The sequence below is a fragment of the Trachypithecus francoisi genome, unplaced genomic scaffold (genome assembly GCF_009764315.1).
Source record: "Trachypithecus francoisi isolate TF-2019V2 unplaced genomic scaffold, Tfra_2.0 Lachesis_group9, whole genome shotgun sequence".
NCBI lineage: Eukaryota > Metazoa > Chordata > Mammalia > Primates > Cercopithecidae > Trachypithecus > Trachypithecus francoisi.
In genome coordinates this window covers 3012319-3029077 of record NW_022681474.1, presented here as the reverse complement: position 1 = coordinate 3029077, position 16759 = coordinate 3012319, and the positions used below count along the sequence as shown (strand labels likewise).

At 42.5% G+C, this 16759-nt stretch overlaps 1 protein-coding gene across 4 annotated transcripts in view; it reads right to left on the bottom strand.

Moving 5' to 3' along the window:
* Positions 1–9784, bottom strand: part of FRMD4A (FERM domain containing 4A) — a 544823-nt gene extending 535039 nt beyond the window's left edge. For 2 of the 4 annotated variants that reach the window (XM_033209304.1, XM_033209303.1), the window contains exon 1: positions 9542–9784. In XM_033209304.1, coding sequence (XP_033065195.1) covers positions 9542–9643 — 102 coding nt within the window. In that variant the 5' untranslated portion in view covers positions 9644–9784. The remainder of the gene's footprint in view (positions 1–9541) is intronic. The other 2 variants (XM_033209300.1, XM_033209299.1) reach the window with 1 other exon arrangement.
* Positions 9785–16759: the final 6975 nt, after the last annotated feature.

The window sequence follows — 16759 nt, the reverse complement described above, 5'->3', positions numbered from 1 at the left end:
TCCTTCCATCCTTTCTTCCTTCTTTCCTTTCTTTCTTTCTTTCTTTTTTTTTTCTCATCACCTATTGTTGGTGTTAGTGTATTTTGTGTGTGGCCCAAGACAATTCTCCTTCCAGTGTGGTCCAGGGAAGCCAAAAGATTGGAGACCCCTAGATTAGATATTTCTAAAAAATTATCATTGTCTTTATAGTAGAGCTTCTGAACAGCAAAGAAACTATCAACAGAGTAAGCAGACAACCTAGTTTATGGGAGAAAATATTTGCAAACTATGCATCTGAAAAAGGACTAATATCCAGAATCCATAAAGGACTTAAATCAATAAGGAAAAACAACCACAACAAATAACCTCATTAAGAAGTGGGCAGAGGACAGGAACAGACATTTTTCGAAAGAAGACAGAGCCATCAACAAACATGAAAACATGCTCAGCATCACTGATCATCGGAGAAGCACAAATCAAAACCACAGAGAAAGCCACGCACACCAATCGGAATGGTTACGACTAAAGAGCCAAAAAAATAACAGATGATGGTGAAGTTGCAGAAAAAAATGGAACGTCTATACACCGTTAGTGGGAAGGCGTATTAGTTCAGCCCTTGTTTAAAACAGTTTGGAGATTTCTCAGAGAACTAAAAACAGAACTACTATTCGACACAGCAATCCCATTACTGGGCATATACCCAAAGGAAAAGAAATCATTCTACCAAAAAGACACCTGCATTTCTGTATTTATCACAGCACTATTCACAATAGCCAAAGCATGGAATCAACCTAGCTGCCCCTCAACAATGACTGGATAAAGAAAATGTGGTAATATACCCCATGGAATACTACACAGCCATAAAAAGAATGAATCACGTCCTTTGCAGCAACATGGATGGAGCTGGAGCCCATTATCTTAAGCAAATTAATGCAGGAAGAGAAAACCAAATACCACACGTTCTCGCTTGTAAGTGGGAGATAAACATTGAGTACTCATGGACATAAAGATGGGTACAATAGACACTGGGGACTCCAAAAGAGGGCAGGGAGAGGATGGGACAAGGACTAAAAATCTTTCTACTGGGTCCTATGTTCACCATTTGAGTGACAGGCTCAACAGAAGCTCAAATCTTAGCATCATGAAATATACCCTTGTAATGAACCTGCCCATGTGCCCCCTGAATCTGAAATTAAAAAAAAAAAACTGTCGGCCGGGCGCGGTGGCTCAAGCCTGTAATCCCAGCACTTTGGGAGGCCGGGACGGGCGAATCACGAGGTCAGGAGATCGAGACCATCCTGGCTAACACGGTGAAACCCCGTCTCTACTAAAAAAATACAAAAAAAATCTAGCCAGGCGAGGTGGTGGCGCCTGTAGTCCCAGCTACTTGGGAGGCTGAGGCAGGAGAATGGCGTGAACCCGGGAGGCGGAGCTTGCAGTGATCTGAGATCCGGCCACTGCACTCCAGCCTGGGCGACAGAGCGAGACTCCGTCTCAAAAAAAAAAAACAAAAACTGTCTTCCTAGTAAATGCTCAATAAATGGCAATAGCTATTGCACTCACTATTAAAATATTATCTTAAAGTATATATTATATTTTATAACTAATATATAAACATATTTTATTAACATACTATACTGTATAATCAATGACAATGTTGTATAAATAATATATTAACATGTTTTATAAATATGTGAATATATACTAAACCATGTTACATTATTATATTGTTTCAATACATTATGACTATTAGAATAATTCTTTATGTATTGCTATATTGTACTAATATATTATTGTTCATGCATCATTACTTCAAATATTAATATGGTTTCATAATGATACAAGAAACTAATTTGTTTTACTGTTTCTAGCCAGTTTACTCTCTCTGGAGATATACTGGAAGTAAGCGAAAATAAAGTCAGCATGTTTTCCTGTTTGCCTAAAGTCAGCACAGCTTTGTTTTATCTGGAAAATAATCATTTGCTTTCCAACAAAAGTAAAGTCACTGAAACATTTTGGAATCTCAAGTTCCAAATGGAAGTCAGGGATAACAAATGGACCCAAACCAAAGTCAGCGTTCACCTCCAGCTATGGTGTCTTCATTGGTAGAGCCCCCTTTACACCTGCAGCTATTCAAACAGTCAGTCAATGATGATTATTATTACTTACCCAAAGAACAGGATAGGAAAAGGGCAACAAGAGGGCCTGCCCATTACTCACCCCCAAATATTCTGCCTGATTGCCTTCAATCTGTGGAATTTGCCCATATTGTTTCATGGAGATTGTTCTACCCTGGTTCTAACCAGCTACTTTGGCCTTCATGCCCAGTTTATCAAACCCCATGAGCCCTTACAGAGCCTATGGGTGCTCCTTGTTCATTTACTGAGTCAATAAATGTGTATGAAGGCCCTATATTTCTGTCCCATGCTATGTACTAGGCGTAAAAGGATGACAAGATACAATGGGACACATACACACTTAGAAGAAATAAGGCCTGGTGTCATACATCAAAAGGGTGACGATAGTTAACATGAATCAAGTCTATTCCAAAATAGCCAGAAGAGAATAATTAGAATGTTCCAAGCTCAAAAAAAGATAAGTATTTAAGGTGATGGACAGCCCAGTGACCCTGATTTGATTATATGAATGTATGAAATTATCATATCTCCCCAGAAAATAAGTACATCATATATATGCCAATAAAGTTAAATAAAGACATAAGAACAGGGCCAGGCGTGGTGGTTCACACCTGTTATCCCAGCACTTTGGGAGGCCGAGGTGGGTGGATCGCTTAAGGTCAGGAGTTCAAGACCAGCCTGGCCAACATGGGGAAACCCCATCTGTACTAAAAGTGCAAAAATCATCTGGATGCACACTTGTAATACCAGCTACTCAGGAGGCTGAGGTGGGAGAATTGCTTGAACCCAGGAGGCAGTGGTTGCAGTGAGCTGAGATCATGCCACTGCATTCCAGCCTGGGTGACAGAACAAGACTCTGTCTCTGGAAAGGGAACGGAAGTGAAGGGAAGGGAAGAGAAGGGGAGGGGAGGGGAGAGAGAGAGAGAAAGAGAGGGAAGGAGGGAGGAAGGAAGGGAGGAAGGGGAAGGGGAAGGGAAAGGAAAAGAAAAGAGAACACAGTATAGTGGAGAGGCTTACGGTCCATTGCAAAAGGCAATGGATAAATAGGTGGGGGTATAGTGTGAGGAAGGCTAGGAACAAGGTAAGCGGAGCGTGTGATGGAAACCTAGCCCGGTCCTGGGTCTCAAAGATTTCCCAGAGGATGTGGCATCCATGCTGCCACGTGAAGGTGGCCTTAGAGTCAGCAGGGTAGACAGACAGGGCAGGATGGGAAAGGAGATGTCCCCAGAGAGGAGAGTGTGCCGTAAGATTTAGAAGGCGGGAGGTACACCAGGCTCAGGGAGCTGTAGGGCATCCCGGTGGATAGACAGAGGGTAGACCCAGTGTTTCTTCAACACATGGTGGGAGGATCACCTGCATCAGAGTCCTCTAGCCTTTTGGCACAAATACATGGTTCTTGGATTCAGTGAGTCGGGATTTCTGGAAGAGAGGGCCGAGAATCTTCACTTTTAAATACAATCTCAGGTGACTGGAATTCTAGCTGAAGCCTGAATTTCTAATACAGAAGAGAGATGAGGCAGAATGGGTGGCTGAGCGCCAGGTCATGAAAAACCTAGAAGTCCAGAGGAGACTCTTGGACTTTCTTGTGAGGGTCCCAGGCAGTGGTGTGCTGGTAAATGACTAACAAGCGGTTCTGGGGTGGGAGTGGAAGTGGCTAATTCACAGCTTGTTGATTTCTGGGTTGTAATTACTATAAAGATCACATGAGATCATCTGTGTCCAACTTCGTAAGAGCTAAAGCATGGAAGAAAGAAAAAATGTTATTATCTTATTCACAGGATACCTTTTGGCTTTGCTGAATCCACAGTCTCTTCTACACAATTCACCTATCACAATTATTTGTCGTGAAAGCCTTTATTGTCATGAGAGTTGATTTACTCTTCAAAGGAATCTGTTTTGTTCCGACCTCTTTGAGCACACTTGACAGGGGTTTTGCACCCTGACCTCCCAGGAATCTTGCAAGCATCACCCAGAAGACAGGTCATCTGCTATTCCCACTTGTATTCATGACAATGACAATTTATTCCAGGCACTGGTCATGAGATTTGCACTTCTTCACATATTCATTCATATATTTGTTTACACATTCATACTAGTAATAGCTAACATTTATTATGAGGTGCCAAGACCTTTCAGGCATGAATGTATTAACTTCTGAAAGTGATCTATAAGTCCCATTACTACATATATTTTATACACAAAAAAACGGAGGCTCAAAAAACGTACACCCTAGTAAGTATCAGAGCTACAATCTGAATGCAGGTAGTCTGTCTGGAGATAAGCCATGGTGCCTTTCACATTTCCTTTTCATTAACTAAATAAATTGTCCTATAGCCCTCGACAGTCTTCCCACAACTCACAGATGCCTTGAAGGGGGTTGTTCTGAAAAAGAATAAAGTTGTTTCCTGTTTGCACCCAACTGAGGTCAGCAGCTTAATAAACGCATCGTAGTAGCTCTTTGTAAGAGAATCTGATGTGTACATCATACACAAACCTATTTCTGGTTTTATTGGCTTTATGGTAAAAATTTAATAGCATCATTAAAATATACAATGTCTGCATCAGCTCCTCCTGGGTTCTCAGGTGGAAGAATCCCTTTTCTGGTAAGATTATCCCTTGCCTATTCGAGGAGTGACTCCGAGATGAAGTGACTCCATCTTGGATGCTAATCTACCACTTTGACTTCTGATTAGCCCCAGTTCCATGAATGCCTCCTGGTTCCTACTTTATTTACCATCCCTAGTGTAAGAACATGTCAATCTTGATGTCATCACACAAATTATAGGCTGTGACATGCATAGCATTCTTGCCTGTTCTGTAGGCTTGCCTTTAATTGTCCTGCCCAGAGCACACAAACTATTTTCCTCTGGTAGATAAGCCCTGGGTCTGGGGGTGACATAATATTATGGAGATCTCCCTGTCTTTCTGCTGCCAAAGACCATGCTTCCATTTGTTAGTTAGTTCCCCAAATAAATCACCCTTTACCAAAAAACTGGATTTTGTCCTCATTCTTTGGTTTCTTGTCTCCTCCTGTATTTGGGGGTCACTTTGTGTATGTGGCCCCTTCTTGGAACACTATCTCAGAAGCCCCTTCAGATTAGAAACTGTCTTAAACTTTCTCAGGAAAACATTTTGATGTCAGCAAACATTTCCTTGAATTTAATCTAAATCTGTCATTCTTCAGCTCCAACAAATCTCCTCTTATTCAAGCCTCCATTAAGATAAAAGTATAGGCTGTCATTGGCTTGGGCAAAATCTTGTGTGATATTTAGTGTATTTGCAAGTAATTGTCAAGCCTCCCACAGTCATCCCACTCAGGCTAACCACTCCTTAACCCTTAGTAATTTCTGGTTCACAGAGTTCTTTGCATTAGAAATTCCAGTGTTTGATCTGAATTCATGTACAAGCAGGTGGAACACAGTGGATCATTCCAGGCACTATCCTCCAAGGAGTCCTGGCAAAGTTTCAAGCAGATGTTGAATAATTCTAAGTGACTTTAAGGGTTTCACATACTCTATAATAATTGCCCTAAAGAGCCATAGAGCTTTGACTGTACATATTTTATTCTCCTTTTGATTCTATATTGTGTGCAATTTTAGAATTTTGACATCTTACCTGTGTATCTAATCTGTTTCCAAAAATATAGCATGATCAGGAAAGACAATTCTTGAACTAACTCTAGCTATGTGTGGCTGACTATTATCCCCGGGTACAAAAGAGTGGGACTCGCCAGACATGATTCCTGTGCTAATTACAAATGCTCATTCTTTAAAAGATCTGCTTTCATTTCCCCTTAATTGCCCCTTTCTTTAAATGACCAGATCCTCTCAGAAGACTTCCTTTAGAAAGTTACTTTATGCCACAAATCAGAAGCGTTCCTTTAAAAAAGTATCTGAAGTACAGTGTAGGACATGTCTTTGTAGGAGAAATAAGACAGGGTCAGACAGACAAAAAGACACTCTCTCTGGGCAGTTAGGTGATTGTAAACTGAAAGCAAGTATTAAAGGAAACCATATTGGAGTATTCAGAAAAACTCAAATTAGCACATGAAATAGTTAATCAACTTTTTAAAAGTTACGACTCTCCTTTCTAGGGTTAATTTCCATCCACTCTCTATTTACTGCACAAACATTTGGTAAAAACATAGCTATAATCTTATTTGGATATAAATAAAAGAGCTCCAATCAAGCCATCTTCCCTCCCTTCCCCTCCCCTACCTCTCTTCCCCGGCCTCTTCTCCCCTGTCCTCTCCTCTCCTCTTTTCCTCCCCTCCCTTCCTCTCCATCTTCCTTTAATGCTGCAGTTTCTTCAAAATACACTCCTCACAGTCATGAAAAGTAAAGACTTGGCCTGATTTCATGTGGCCTTACCAAAGGGCTCCCTGCAAATTTTGCAGCCACCATGAATCACAAGACACTGAATATGAGGGGAGTTGTTTTTGATTGTTTGTTTGTTTGTTTGTTGCCAGCCTCATTCACTGGAAGCAGTGCTCAGAAGATCAGAGGGAATTACGAAGTTTGGAGGATTAAAAATCGAACTAAAAGGACACATTAAAAAAAAATGCACAGAGTTGATTGATTATAAAATGATTTCCTTTACTCTTACAGAAGAAACCACTCAATCACCTTCTCTCTCTCTCTCTCTTTTTTTTTTCTTGCTTTCTTCACCCCTGCCTCTGCAAACATCATTTGCTATGGTCGGAATCCTGAGACCTGTGTCAGGGCCTGCCAGAAGGCCAGTTAGAAGGGTATCCATCAGACTCTTTTAGATTGCATTATATATAAAAGGAAGAATAAGCAGTGTGCCCAAGTGAATCCAGCCAAAAGCCAAGCTGTGCAATGGCTGTGTATCACTGACAATACACGAACTGTGATTGGGGAGGCCAGCTGCCACCCTGTCTGTTTCTAGGTATGTCCACTGTGGCCGCCCACCCAGGAGACAGAGTATGTTCAGGTGCCCTCTTTGCAATTGCCTTAATTTCAACGCTCATGAACGTTTTCTCACCCTGTTTTGCCATTTCCAGTTAATCTCATGCATATTTATGTGCCAATTATGCAAATCCCAAGACAAAAATGCATTAAGCACCCATGATTTAGACTGGTTAAGTCCATTACATGGCGTAATGAAATTATTGCATGATGTCCAATTTACCTCAATGCTTGCTTTAAACTGTCTATAAGTTATTGAGTAACCATAACATGCCAAAATTTAGCTCTAGGAGGCTTTCTTTGTCTACCTATCATGATACCAGGAAATCAGAAACTTCAAGCTAAATCCTCACCAAAGGGAGAAAAGATTTCAGAACAGACTTAAGGAGGCATAATGTGATCAAAGTTTAAGTATGGCAACCATGTTGTCACGGATATGTCTTTGGATAAATTAAAAATATCACTGGGTAATGTCAACAACATTTGGACAGAGCAACTTAGGATCTAAAACCAAGCCTTGTCAATGGGATTCTCCTCTTGCCCAGTCGGGTCTTGTTCCCTGAGTCATGATGATATTGTAGGTCACTGAATTCAAATGCAATTTGAATTTTCAATATGGAAATATCCATTTCCAGCATCAGAAATAAAAAGACTAAAAAAGAATTCACAGAAGCAATTTAAAAACACATGCATACACAAATCCCTTGAAACCTAAAAACTGAAGGGTTTGAATGCGAATCTATTTGCTATGTAGAGATTTTATGTTTAAACTTTGGTAGGAACCAAACCCCACAGTTTCATGTTTATTAGACAATATGATGATCAAGGAACAAGCCATGATGTGAGTGATACTGATAAATATAACATGTGAGCAGCCCGACCCACTGACGTCCATTTCTCCCCCGACTATCACATGTCATTTTAATCAGCTCGTAGTGTGATTTACACAGAGCCTGGGTCCTGATTATTTGCATAGGGAACTCCCTTCAAAGTCTACGAGAGTTGTCCTCGCTTGAGGTTAGGAGCTCGGATCCACAGATCTGTTAGGCACCAGAGACTGCACAATACTGCGATAGTTTGCAATTTGAAAACCTGGTCAAATGAACAGATTATGATGCCGTTCCCCAAAGCATTCAAACCTCATCCTGTCAATCAAGTGAGCTAGGATGCCAGTGTCATTTGCCATTTTCTTTGCTGTGGTAGGGGAACATGAAACAGGACCTGATGTTTCTACGGTACCTTAGATTAAAGTGTACTGCCTGTAAGCAACAGGACTCCAGCTACAAGCCCAGAGAGAAAAAATGGGTCACCAAGGGGATCTCAAAGAAGGTCTGCCAGCCCGTTGAAGGGCTGGAGTTAGAGCCTTTGTAACAAACGCTCACTGGAGACTATCCTCCTAATGAATGACTCTCAGACATTGGTGAACGTAACAGAGATGGGAAATTCTCGCAAAGGGTGGGGGTGTCTTTGTGCACAAGACCTACTTCTAACATTCCCTGAAAACATCGTGGTCAGGTTCATGAACCAGCAGGGAAAAAAAAAAATGTTCAATGACAAAAGAGTCTATTTGTGTCCGAATCATTACACTGGGCATCAAACAGATGAGGTAAATCAAAGCCTTGTCCTATTAACTTTAACTCTGTTGTGTGTTTAGAGAGCTATGTGCCCCTTGATTTGTTTTGAAATTTCTGGTTAAGAAAAGTAATATTTCTAGCATTATTGAAAACTTTTGACCTATCCATTCAGAGTTATAGGTAAACACAGCAGATATCAAATAGCACCTTCATCGTCTAAGCTTATAATGGAAAACCCCATGTTCAAAGCATCTCTTGAAAGTGAAAAAGCAAACTGCAGCCAAGAAGAACAAGTGCTTAGAGTCTTCAGGAGACTAAAACCAGTTCCCCGTGAACATTTCTACAGGTTACGGGACCAAGTTCAAGATGTCAGGCTAGAGCAGTGCCCTGAAATCCTTTCTGCAGGTCTGCTAGTTTTCCCAGAACGCATTGGCCTCCGGAATGCATTAACCTACTTTCTACAGAGAGGATTCCCTGGTCCTCCTGCTCCGAAGAAGAGGAGGAGGAAGAGGAAAGAGGATATTTCAAGTGGGAGCTGGGCACACGCTTTGCCTTAAACGTGTTACTCCTCCTGCTAAACAGCGATACGGCCTGAGGAACTGGTACTTCCTGCAAACGAACAGCTCCGAGAGCTGCACGGCCCCAAAGCAAGAGTGACTGCAAATCCTGCTAAAATATGGCTGTCTCATCAACCGAGAGGCGAACTCATTTCCTGCGGTTCCCATTGTCCGCGCTGACAGATGGCTGGCTCCGCTCTGCTCTCCCCTTCCCCTCAGATCGCGCCCATTCTTCCAGAGATCCAGCTGCAACCGCCAGCCTAGTTCCGACAGAAGACAAAAGCCCCGCGAGCCTCCTCCCAGGCGCGGAGCCGCTCCTGTCCCTCCAAGCAGAAGGAAAAGACACCCAGATCCACTCCCCTTACCTTGGTCCTCATCGGAGACAGGAGCCCTTCCATGGTGGCAGAATCCTCATGCCAGTTTCTGTCTCCCGCAAGTGCCTCTCCCTGCGCGCTGTGCCTAAGCATCCCGCGCGAGAAGAGCCATGTCGGGAGCCGGGTGGCTCCGCGCCCCCGGGCGGCGCCTCTGCACCGCCTCCGGCCTAACTGGAATCCCCAGCGCCGGCAAAGCGCCCTTCCCGGAGAAGCCTGCTCCGCTCCTCGCCCGGGTCCCCTCTCGCTTTCTCCTTCTCCCGCGCTCTCTCTCCTCCCTCTCTCTCCTCCCTCTCTCTTTCCATCATCTGCCTACAGCGCTCTGTGTGCCCGGCTCACTTGACAAATGATCTCTGTCTTAGGTAACGCGTTTGAGCCAGGAAAAGTGATCTGAACCAACCCACGGGGCAGCTCACCCAGGGCAGGAGGCGAGGGGGCTGCGCGGGAGCATCCAGCCGCTGTGGGCTCTGTGGCTTGTTCTCTCTGGAGCTGAGAATACTGTTGCACGTGTTCATTCATTCCTTCATTCATTCCTTCATTCCTCAGCCATTCCTCTCTTAAGAAGTGGGACTCCCACAAGAATGGATCTAGTGGACACCATGACTGAGCTGCTGTTCTAGTTTGTGTACAGAAAGCTGAAAAAGAAATCCCACGGCGTGGGTACTTCTAAAAACCCATGTTCAGCCCAGTGTGAATTCCACATCTGGATAGTTAGCTGGGTTTTTTCGCAGTTTGGCCAGATGTTTAGGGGCATATAACTGTAGCCTCTTTTTGGAGAAAGTTTCAAAAACAAATTTATGGACTCTGTTCCTGAATAGCCGAGGATTAAAAAAATAAGTGGGAGTGTGCGTGTGTGCGTGGACGTGCGCCTGCGGGCACACTGTCCGAGTCCACATAAATCAGGACTGACTGTTTCATTCAGCATTGCCGGTCACTTGGAAAAAATAGACAATGAAAGAAAAATGGCAAAGACCTAGGTCAGGGCATAATGCAATTGAAAAGATGAGATTTTTCTGAACTTCTTTAGGCTTGAGGAATTTTCTCTGTGAGAATAATTCAACATCTCTACTTCAACTGGTGACTCCTTAAAAGTGACTACACACATCTATGCCATCACCGAGGTGCCAGGATACTTTTGCATCATAAATGCGACACATGTGCACCATACATGAACCTGTCAATGCTGTTTAAGGAAGATGCCCCATCCCTTGCCCTTCTTTCCATCGGCAGTTCTTGTACTTACAAGACATCCCCAAGATAGGGCGAGCCACTCTGTCCTCCAGATGGAATCACAAGTTGGTCCACTGCCCCGCCTCTTCCTTCACTGGTGATTTTCATCCCTAATTAACATCCTTCTCTGCTCCAGTTCACACATCAGCATTCTAAAGAACTTCAGTATCTACACCAACTCTATCACCTCTTGATCACCTCCTTGGTAGTCTCCAGTTCGTTCGTTCTTTTCTTTCTCTTTCTTCTTTCTTTCTTTCTTTCTCTCTTTCTTTCTTTCTCTCTCTCTCTTTCTTTTTTCTTTTTTCTTTTTTTTTGGACAAGGTCTCTGTCTGTTGCTCAGGCTGGAGTATGGTGGTACAGTTATGGCTTACTGCAGCCTTGAACTCCCGAGTTCAAGAGATCCTCCTGCCTCAGCCTCCTGAATATCTGGGACTGTAGGCATGCACCACCATGCCCAGCTAATTTTTAACATTTTTTATGCAGAAAGGGCCTTGCTATGTTACCCAGGTTGGTCTTGAACTCCTGGCCTCAATAAATCCTTCTTCCTCAGCCTCCCAAACTGTTGGGATTACAGATGTGAGCCACTGCACGGGGTCCAGGTTTCTATTCTTAACTCTTTCTCTACGTCACCTCAGGTGCAGGCTGCAACCTAATTCTTACTTAACCAGACATGTACATCCTTTGTCCAGAGTCTTAGCATTCTGACACATCTTTAGACCCAACATATTGATGGCAACTCGCTGTCCTTATATAAAAGATTATTGCCATTTCTGGGGGACTCTGGATCTTATTTCTTTGGTACTGACTTAAATAATACTTCTTATTTTGTATTACAGTGTTTAGGTTCCCTAAACATTTCTACTATTCACGTAGTCATTCAACAAATAGCTGTAAGGCACCTACTATGTGCTGGAAGCTGTTCCTGTTCTGATGATATGGTGGAGAATACAGTAGACAAAGTCCTTGTTCCAAGGCCCTATATTTTATAGCAGGTTTGACACAAAACTCAACCAATTCATGGAGCCCTTCCATCTATCATTGCATTATTCATACTAATCTCTCCCCACGTTTTCAGGTTTCTCTGTAGGTTTGTAAACCTTCTGATGCGACTTCCATTTCCAGTCTAGTGCCATTCTCTTTGTGACTCTTCTCCTATCTGGATATACATGATCAACTTTCTCCTAGGAAATAAAAAACTAAATTGTCTCCATGAGAATCTCATTCCTTCATCTCCATCTTTTTTTTTTTTTTTTTTGTGGTTGGCGGGGGAGGTGCGGAGTCTCACGCTGTCACCCAGGCTGGAGTGCAGTGGTGTGATCTTGGCTCACTGCAATCTCTGCCTCCCAGGTTCAAGTGATTCTCTTGCCTCAACCTCCCGAGTAGCTGGGATTACAGGCATGCGCCATCACACTCAGCTAATTTTTGTATTTTTAGTGGAGATGGGGTTTCACCATGTTGGCCGGGATGGTCTCAATCTCCTGACCTCATGATCTACCCCCTCGGCCTCCCAAAGTGCTGGGATTACAGGCATGAGCCACTGCGCCCGGCCTCACTTCCATCTTTCATTCTATTCTCTCTCCTCTTCCCCAAACCCTTCCTCTATTTCCTCAAAGGCTTCATTTTTCAGTGTCAGGGAAGGAAATCACTCTTGTTTACTCAAAACAGAGATGCCATTCTCATCCTCCCCTGTTATTAGTCCCTGAATCATGAAAAAGACTTGTTATCCCATTCACTGTTGAGACATTGCCCATGACATGTGCCACATTTAGCTTCCATCCTGTTGGATTCTTCAATAACTAGAATAAGCTACATCCATCATTTGCTTTTTTACTTTCAACAACTCTTTCCTGAAGCATTCTGCCCTGTTCATGGCATGAACAGGTTCACGGACAGGTTTGCGCTGTTTGCGCCCTTTCTAACCCCAGAAACCCCTCTCTTAAGAATTTCCAATCATGTATTGTTTTTTTTTTGAGACAAAGTCTTGCTCTGTTGCCCAGGCTGGAGTGCAGTGGCATGATCTTGGCTCACTGCAATCTCTGCCTCCTGGGTTCAAGTGATTCTCATGCCTCAGCCTCCACCATGCCCAGCTAGTTTTTTGTATTTTTAGTAGAGATGGGTTTTCACTATGTTGGCCAGGCTGGTCTTGAACTCCTGGCCACAAGTGATCTGCCCACCCTGGCCTCCCAAAGTGCTGGGATTATAGGTGTCAGCCACTGTGCCTGGCCCCAATCATGTCCCCTTCTCAAGAGTTTTATCCTTGATATTAAAAAAAAAAAAATCTCTGGTACAACTGATTACCTGCACCCCTGCCTCCTGGCCCTCAGTCTGGCTCTCAATCTCCCTAAAGGTTTGTTTAAAGTATATATAACAGAGGGGGGACTATGCCCAAGTTAAACAAAACTAGACTGACTGCATGTTTAAGGCTGGTTATTTTCTGAAAAACTCCAACCATAGATTCTGGAACCAGAATAGCTTTCCTGAGCCAAAGGAAAGGACTTTCGGAAGGAATTTGGAATATTCTGTATAAGTGCACCACTTAGGGAAGGTAGAACTTTTCTGGTTGTTTATACACCAGCCCTTTAGCCCTGGAGCCTGGGGTTGTTCACCATATTTTTATAATGGTCTGAGAGGTCCTTGACTAAACGCCTGGAATCAATAGGACTTGGAACCTATCAATTAGTTTCTGAGATGATGGAGCTGTTGATGGTAAAAACGAGAATGGCAATAGCTCTTGAATGCTAACCTGTTGCAGGCACTCGGCCAAGTGATTTCATGCAGTAGTTCATACAATTCCCTTACCCCCTGCCCCGTGAGGGAGCTACTATTCTTACTGCTCTATTGCAGAAACTTCAGCTAAGTAATTCACGCACACAGCATTCAGTTCAATGAAGCCACCGCTAGTGCACTATTCCCACCTTGTTTTATTTCATTAAAAACAATCCCCACCAACATAAGACATATAAAGACTTAAAAGTACATTTTAAATTTCTGTTCTTTATTAGTCAGGGACTGCAAAGTAAGCATTTGAAAATATTTTATTTTAGACTATTAGGGTATTACATTGAATACCTCCTTCACTTATGTATTCAGGAAACCAATATTCATTGAACATCCACTTCAAGCCAGGTTCTGTGTTAGACACTTAAAAGCACAAAGTCTTGTGTTTATCAAAGATAAACATTTATAAAATGGAGCACACTAGTCCATTTATCATTTATCATTTCCAAGTCCTTTAAATACTGATGACTGCACCTTTTATGTCTCGTGTGAAGTGGTTGGATTGTTGCAGGGTGAAGACGGCAGGAGGAGAGAGATGGTGGTGGGGATTAGAAAGTATTTTAACCTGGGCAATAAATGTCAGTGAAGAATAATTGTCAGATCATTAGACACCCTAACAGCCTTGACATTGATCAATGTTACCAAAGTATTTAGAAGCAAGAACGATTTGCATGTTTGCCTCTCAGATTTCTTTGGATTAGGGCACTCTCTGCTTGCAATTTACCATCTGGGATTAACCCAAACTTAGAAAAAAAGTCAATAAATATCAAATATGTAGACACTGGTGAAATATCAATTAAGTTTACACCACAAGAGAAAGGGAGTTTTCTCTGAAATCTGACTTAAGGAATTTCTACTCTGTGGTAGGTGGGCTTCTCACCCGCAGAGGAAAACTCCCTGCACCAAGGAACCTCTTTAGCAAATGCCTTTGCCCTTTGAGCCACCCTTCTTTCATATTTTGATGTTAAAAAAGAGAGGAAAATAATAACTTTATAATAAACTTCTCTAGACTAGCAGCACTTGTAAATGTCACAAAGGCTGCTGGGTATGTCATGGTTGGAGGCTCAGGTTTTCCATCTCCTGCACTTAAACACTGACCCTTTCTTCCCCACATCTTTGCCATTTTTGAGGTTAATTTCTTTAGGCCCCTTAGAGTCTCTGGGCATCATAGCTAGCCAAACAATTAGGGTTTATTATCCGGGATTGTACCGCCTGCTTCCTAAACAGTTGATGATTTATTAAGGTGAGAGTATTGTGACCTGAGCACCATCAAGGCTTTACCCTCTGTGACCTGCTCATCACTCTTTACTATTTAGAAACATCTTCATCAAGTTGTAGGCTTTGGGATGATAACGGGTAGAAAAGGTCTTCTTCCTGGATCAGTTCCAAATATCTTGGGTAACACTGAAGGAGTTACATAACTAACATGACAAATCTCCTTCCCCCTTTTTCTCTCTGCCTCAAGCCTCCTCAGCCACACATATTTGCTTTGATTTATAATATAAATACCCACTTGCTACGTACTAAAGTGCTCAGTGAAAATTGTGATTTGATATTAAGTGCTTGAAAGTATTCATGCCTAGGTAGGAGTAACCATTCTACATGTTCTTGCAATACAAAAATTATATAGCCATTAACATTCTTTCAAATTGTTTTTACATGTGTTTGCCTTTTTAAAAGCCTCAGAATGGGCCGGGCATGGTAGCTCGCGCCTATAATCCCAGCACTTTGGGAGGCCGAGGTGGGCAGATCACTTGAGTTCAGGAATTCAAGATCAGCCTGATTGATATGAGAAAACCCCATCTTAACTAAAAGTATACAAATTAGCTGGGTGTGGTGGTGCACATCTGTAGTCCCAGCTACTCAGGAGGCTGAGGCAGGAGAATCGCTTGAACCCAGGAGGTGGAGGTTGCAGTGGCTGAGATTGTGCCACTGCACTCCAGCCTGGGTGACAGAGAGCAAGACTCCATCAAAAAAACAAAACAAACAAACAAACAAAAATCAAACCTCACGATGATCCCATGAGATGTGGCAGGTATTCATTTTCATTTTACAAGATTGGAGAGGAGAATAGGAGAAAGGTAATATTTAGTGAGCATCAGCTCTGTTCCAGGGCTTGAGCTAGATACTCTTCAGTGTCAGCTCACTTAATTTTCACAGGTGTATTATTATTCCCATTTAACAGATGATGACCTGAGGTTGAGAGAATTAAGTATGGTAGTAGATAGCATCATTTGGTCTTGATTATTCATACATTTTGTTATCCATGCAATTTGCTATGTAACTTTGCCACCCTCTCTTTTTCCCCAAGTATGGATAGAAGGCTAGCAAAGGCAGTACAAGCAGAAGTTTGAAATGCCCATGGGAAAGATACACCCATGCTAGTCTGCTGATTCCAGCAGGAGGATAAAAGAAGACCCAACCTCCATTACAGACGTATGAGCAAGCCAGAGAATCACAAATGAGTGAGACCAGCCAAGATCAGCGGATCCCAGCCTACATCAGCAAAACTCTACAGCCTTCTGAAAAACCAGTGCCTATCACTATGTGGCACCAGGCATTGCATTTGTTATGCAGCCAATGGATACGATTCCTAATCCGAGATGAGAGTTCCTAAACAGTGGAGTAGAGGTGACTAGAAACACAAAGGCAGGTTTTCTCACTCCAAAAATTTCAAGTTCTTCCAACGCTATCACATTTCTGCAGCTCACCCATGCACAGTGATGAATCGTATGATTACTAAAGTATTTTCCAGACCCCCAGATCCATGTCTAAGCTCCAAGACACATATACCGACACTTCTGTTATTGAATGTCAAATATAGGATCTACTGTATTTTATTTACAATTCTTTAAAATTGTGACACACTGAGGAAAATGTGGTATGAGGTTCTATGCCTTGGTTGATCAGTCATCTCGTCTTTATGATCTTTTAGACTCTCTGCCCCATTTTCTAAAGAACAGTGATTGCCTAAAGTTATCAGCAATTGGTACAGAAGTTAATTGGAATCTAGCCCTTGGAGACTTTTTCCTTCAGCAGTTCTTGCCTTTCCGAAAAAGTGTCTCACAGTGGGAAAAATAAAAGTGCTTTTTTTCATTATCATAAACACTTCAGCTGGAAATGGTTCTCTACCTGCCCTGATGTTTTACAAAAACATCTAAAGAGCAGAGTGACATGCTTTTGCAGTGTTTGGAAAGAGGTATT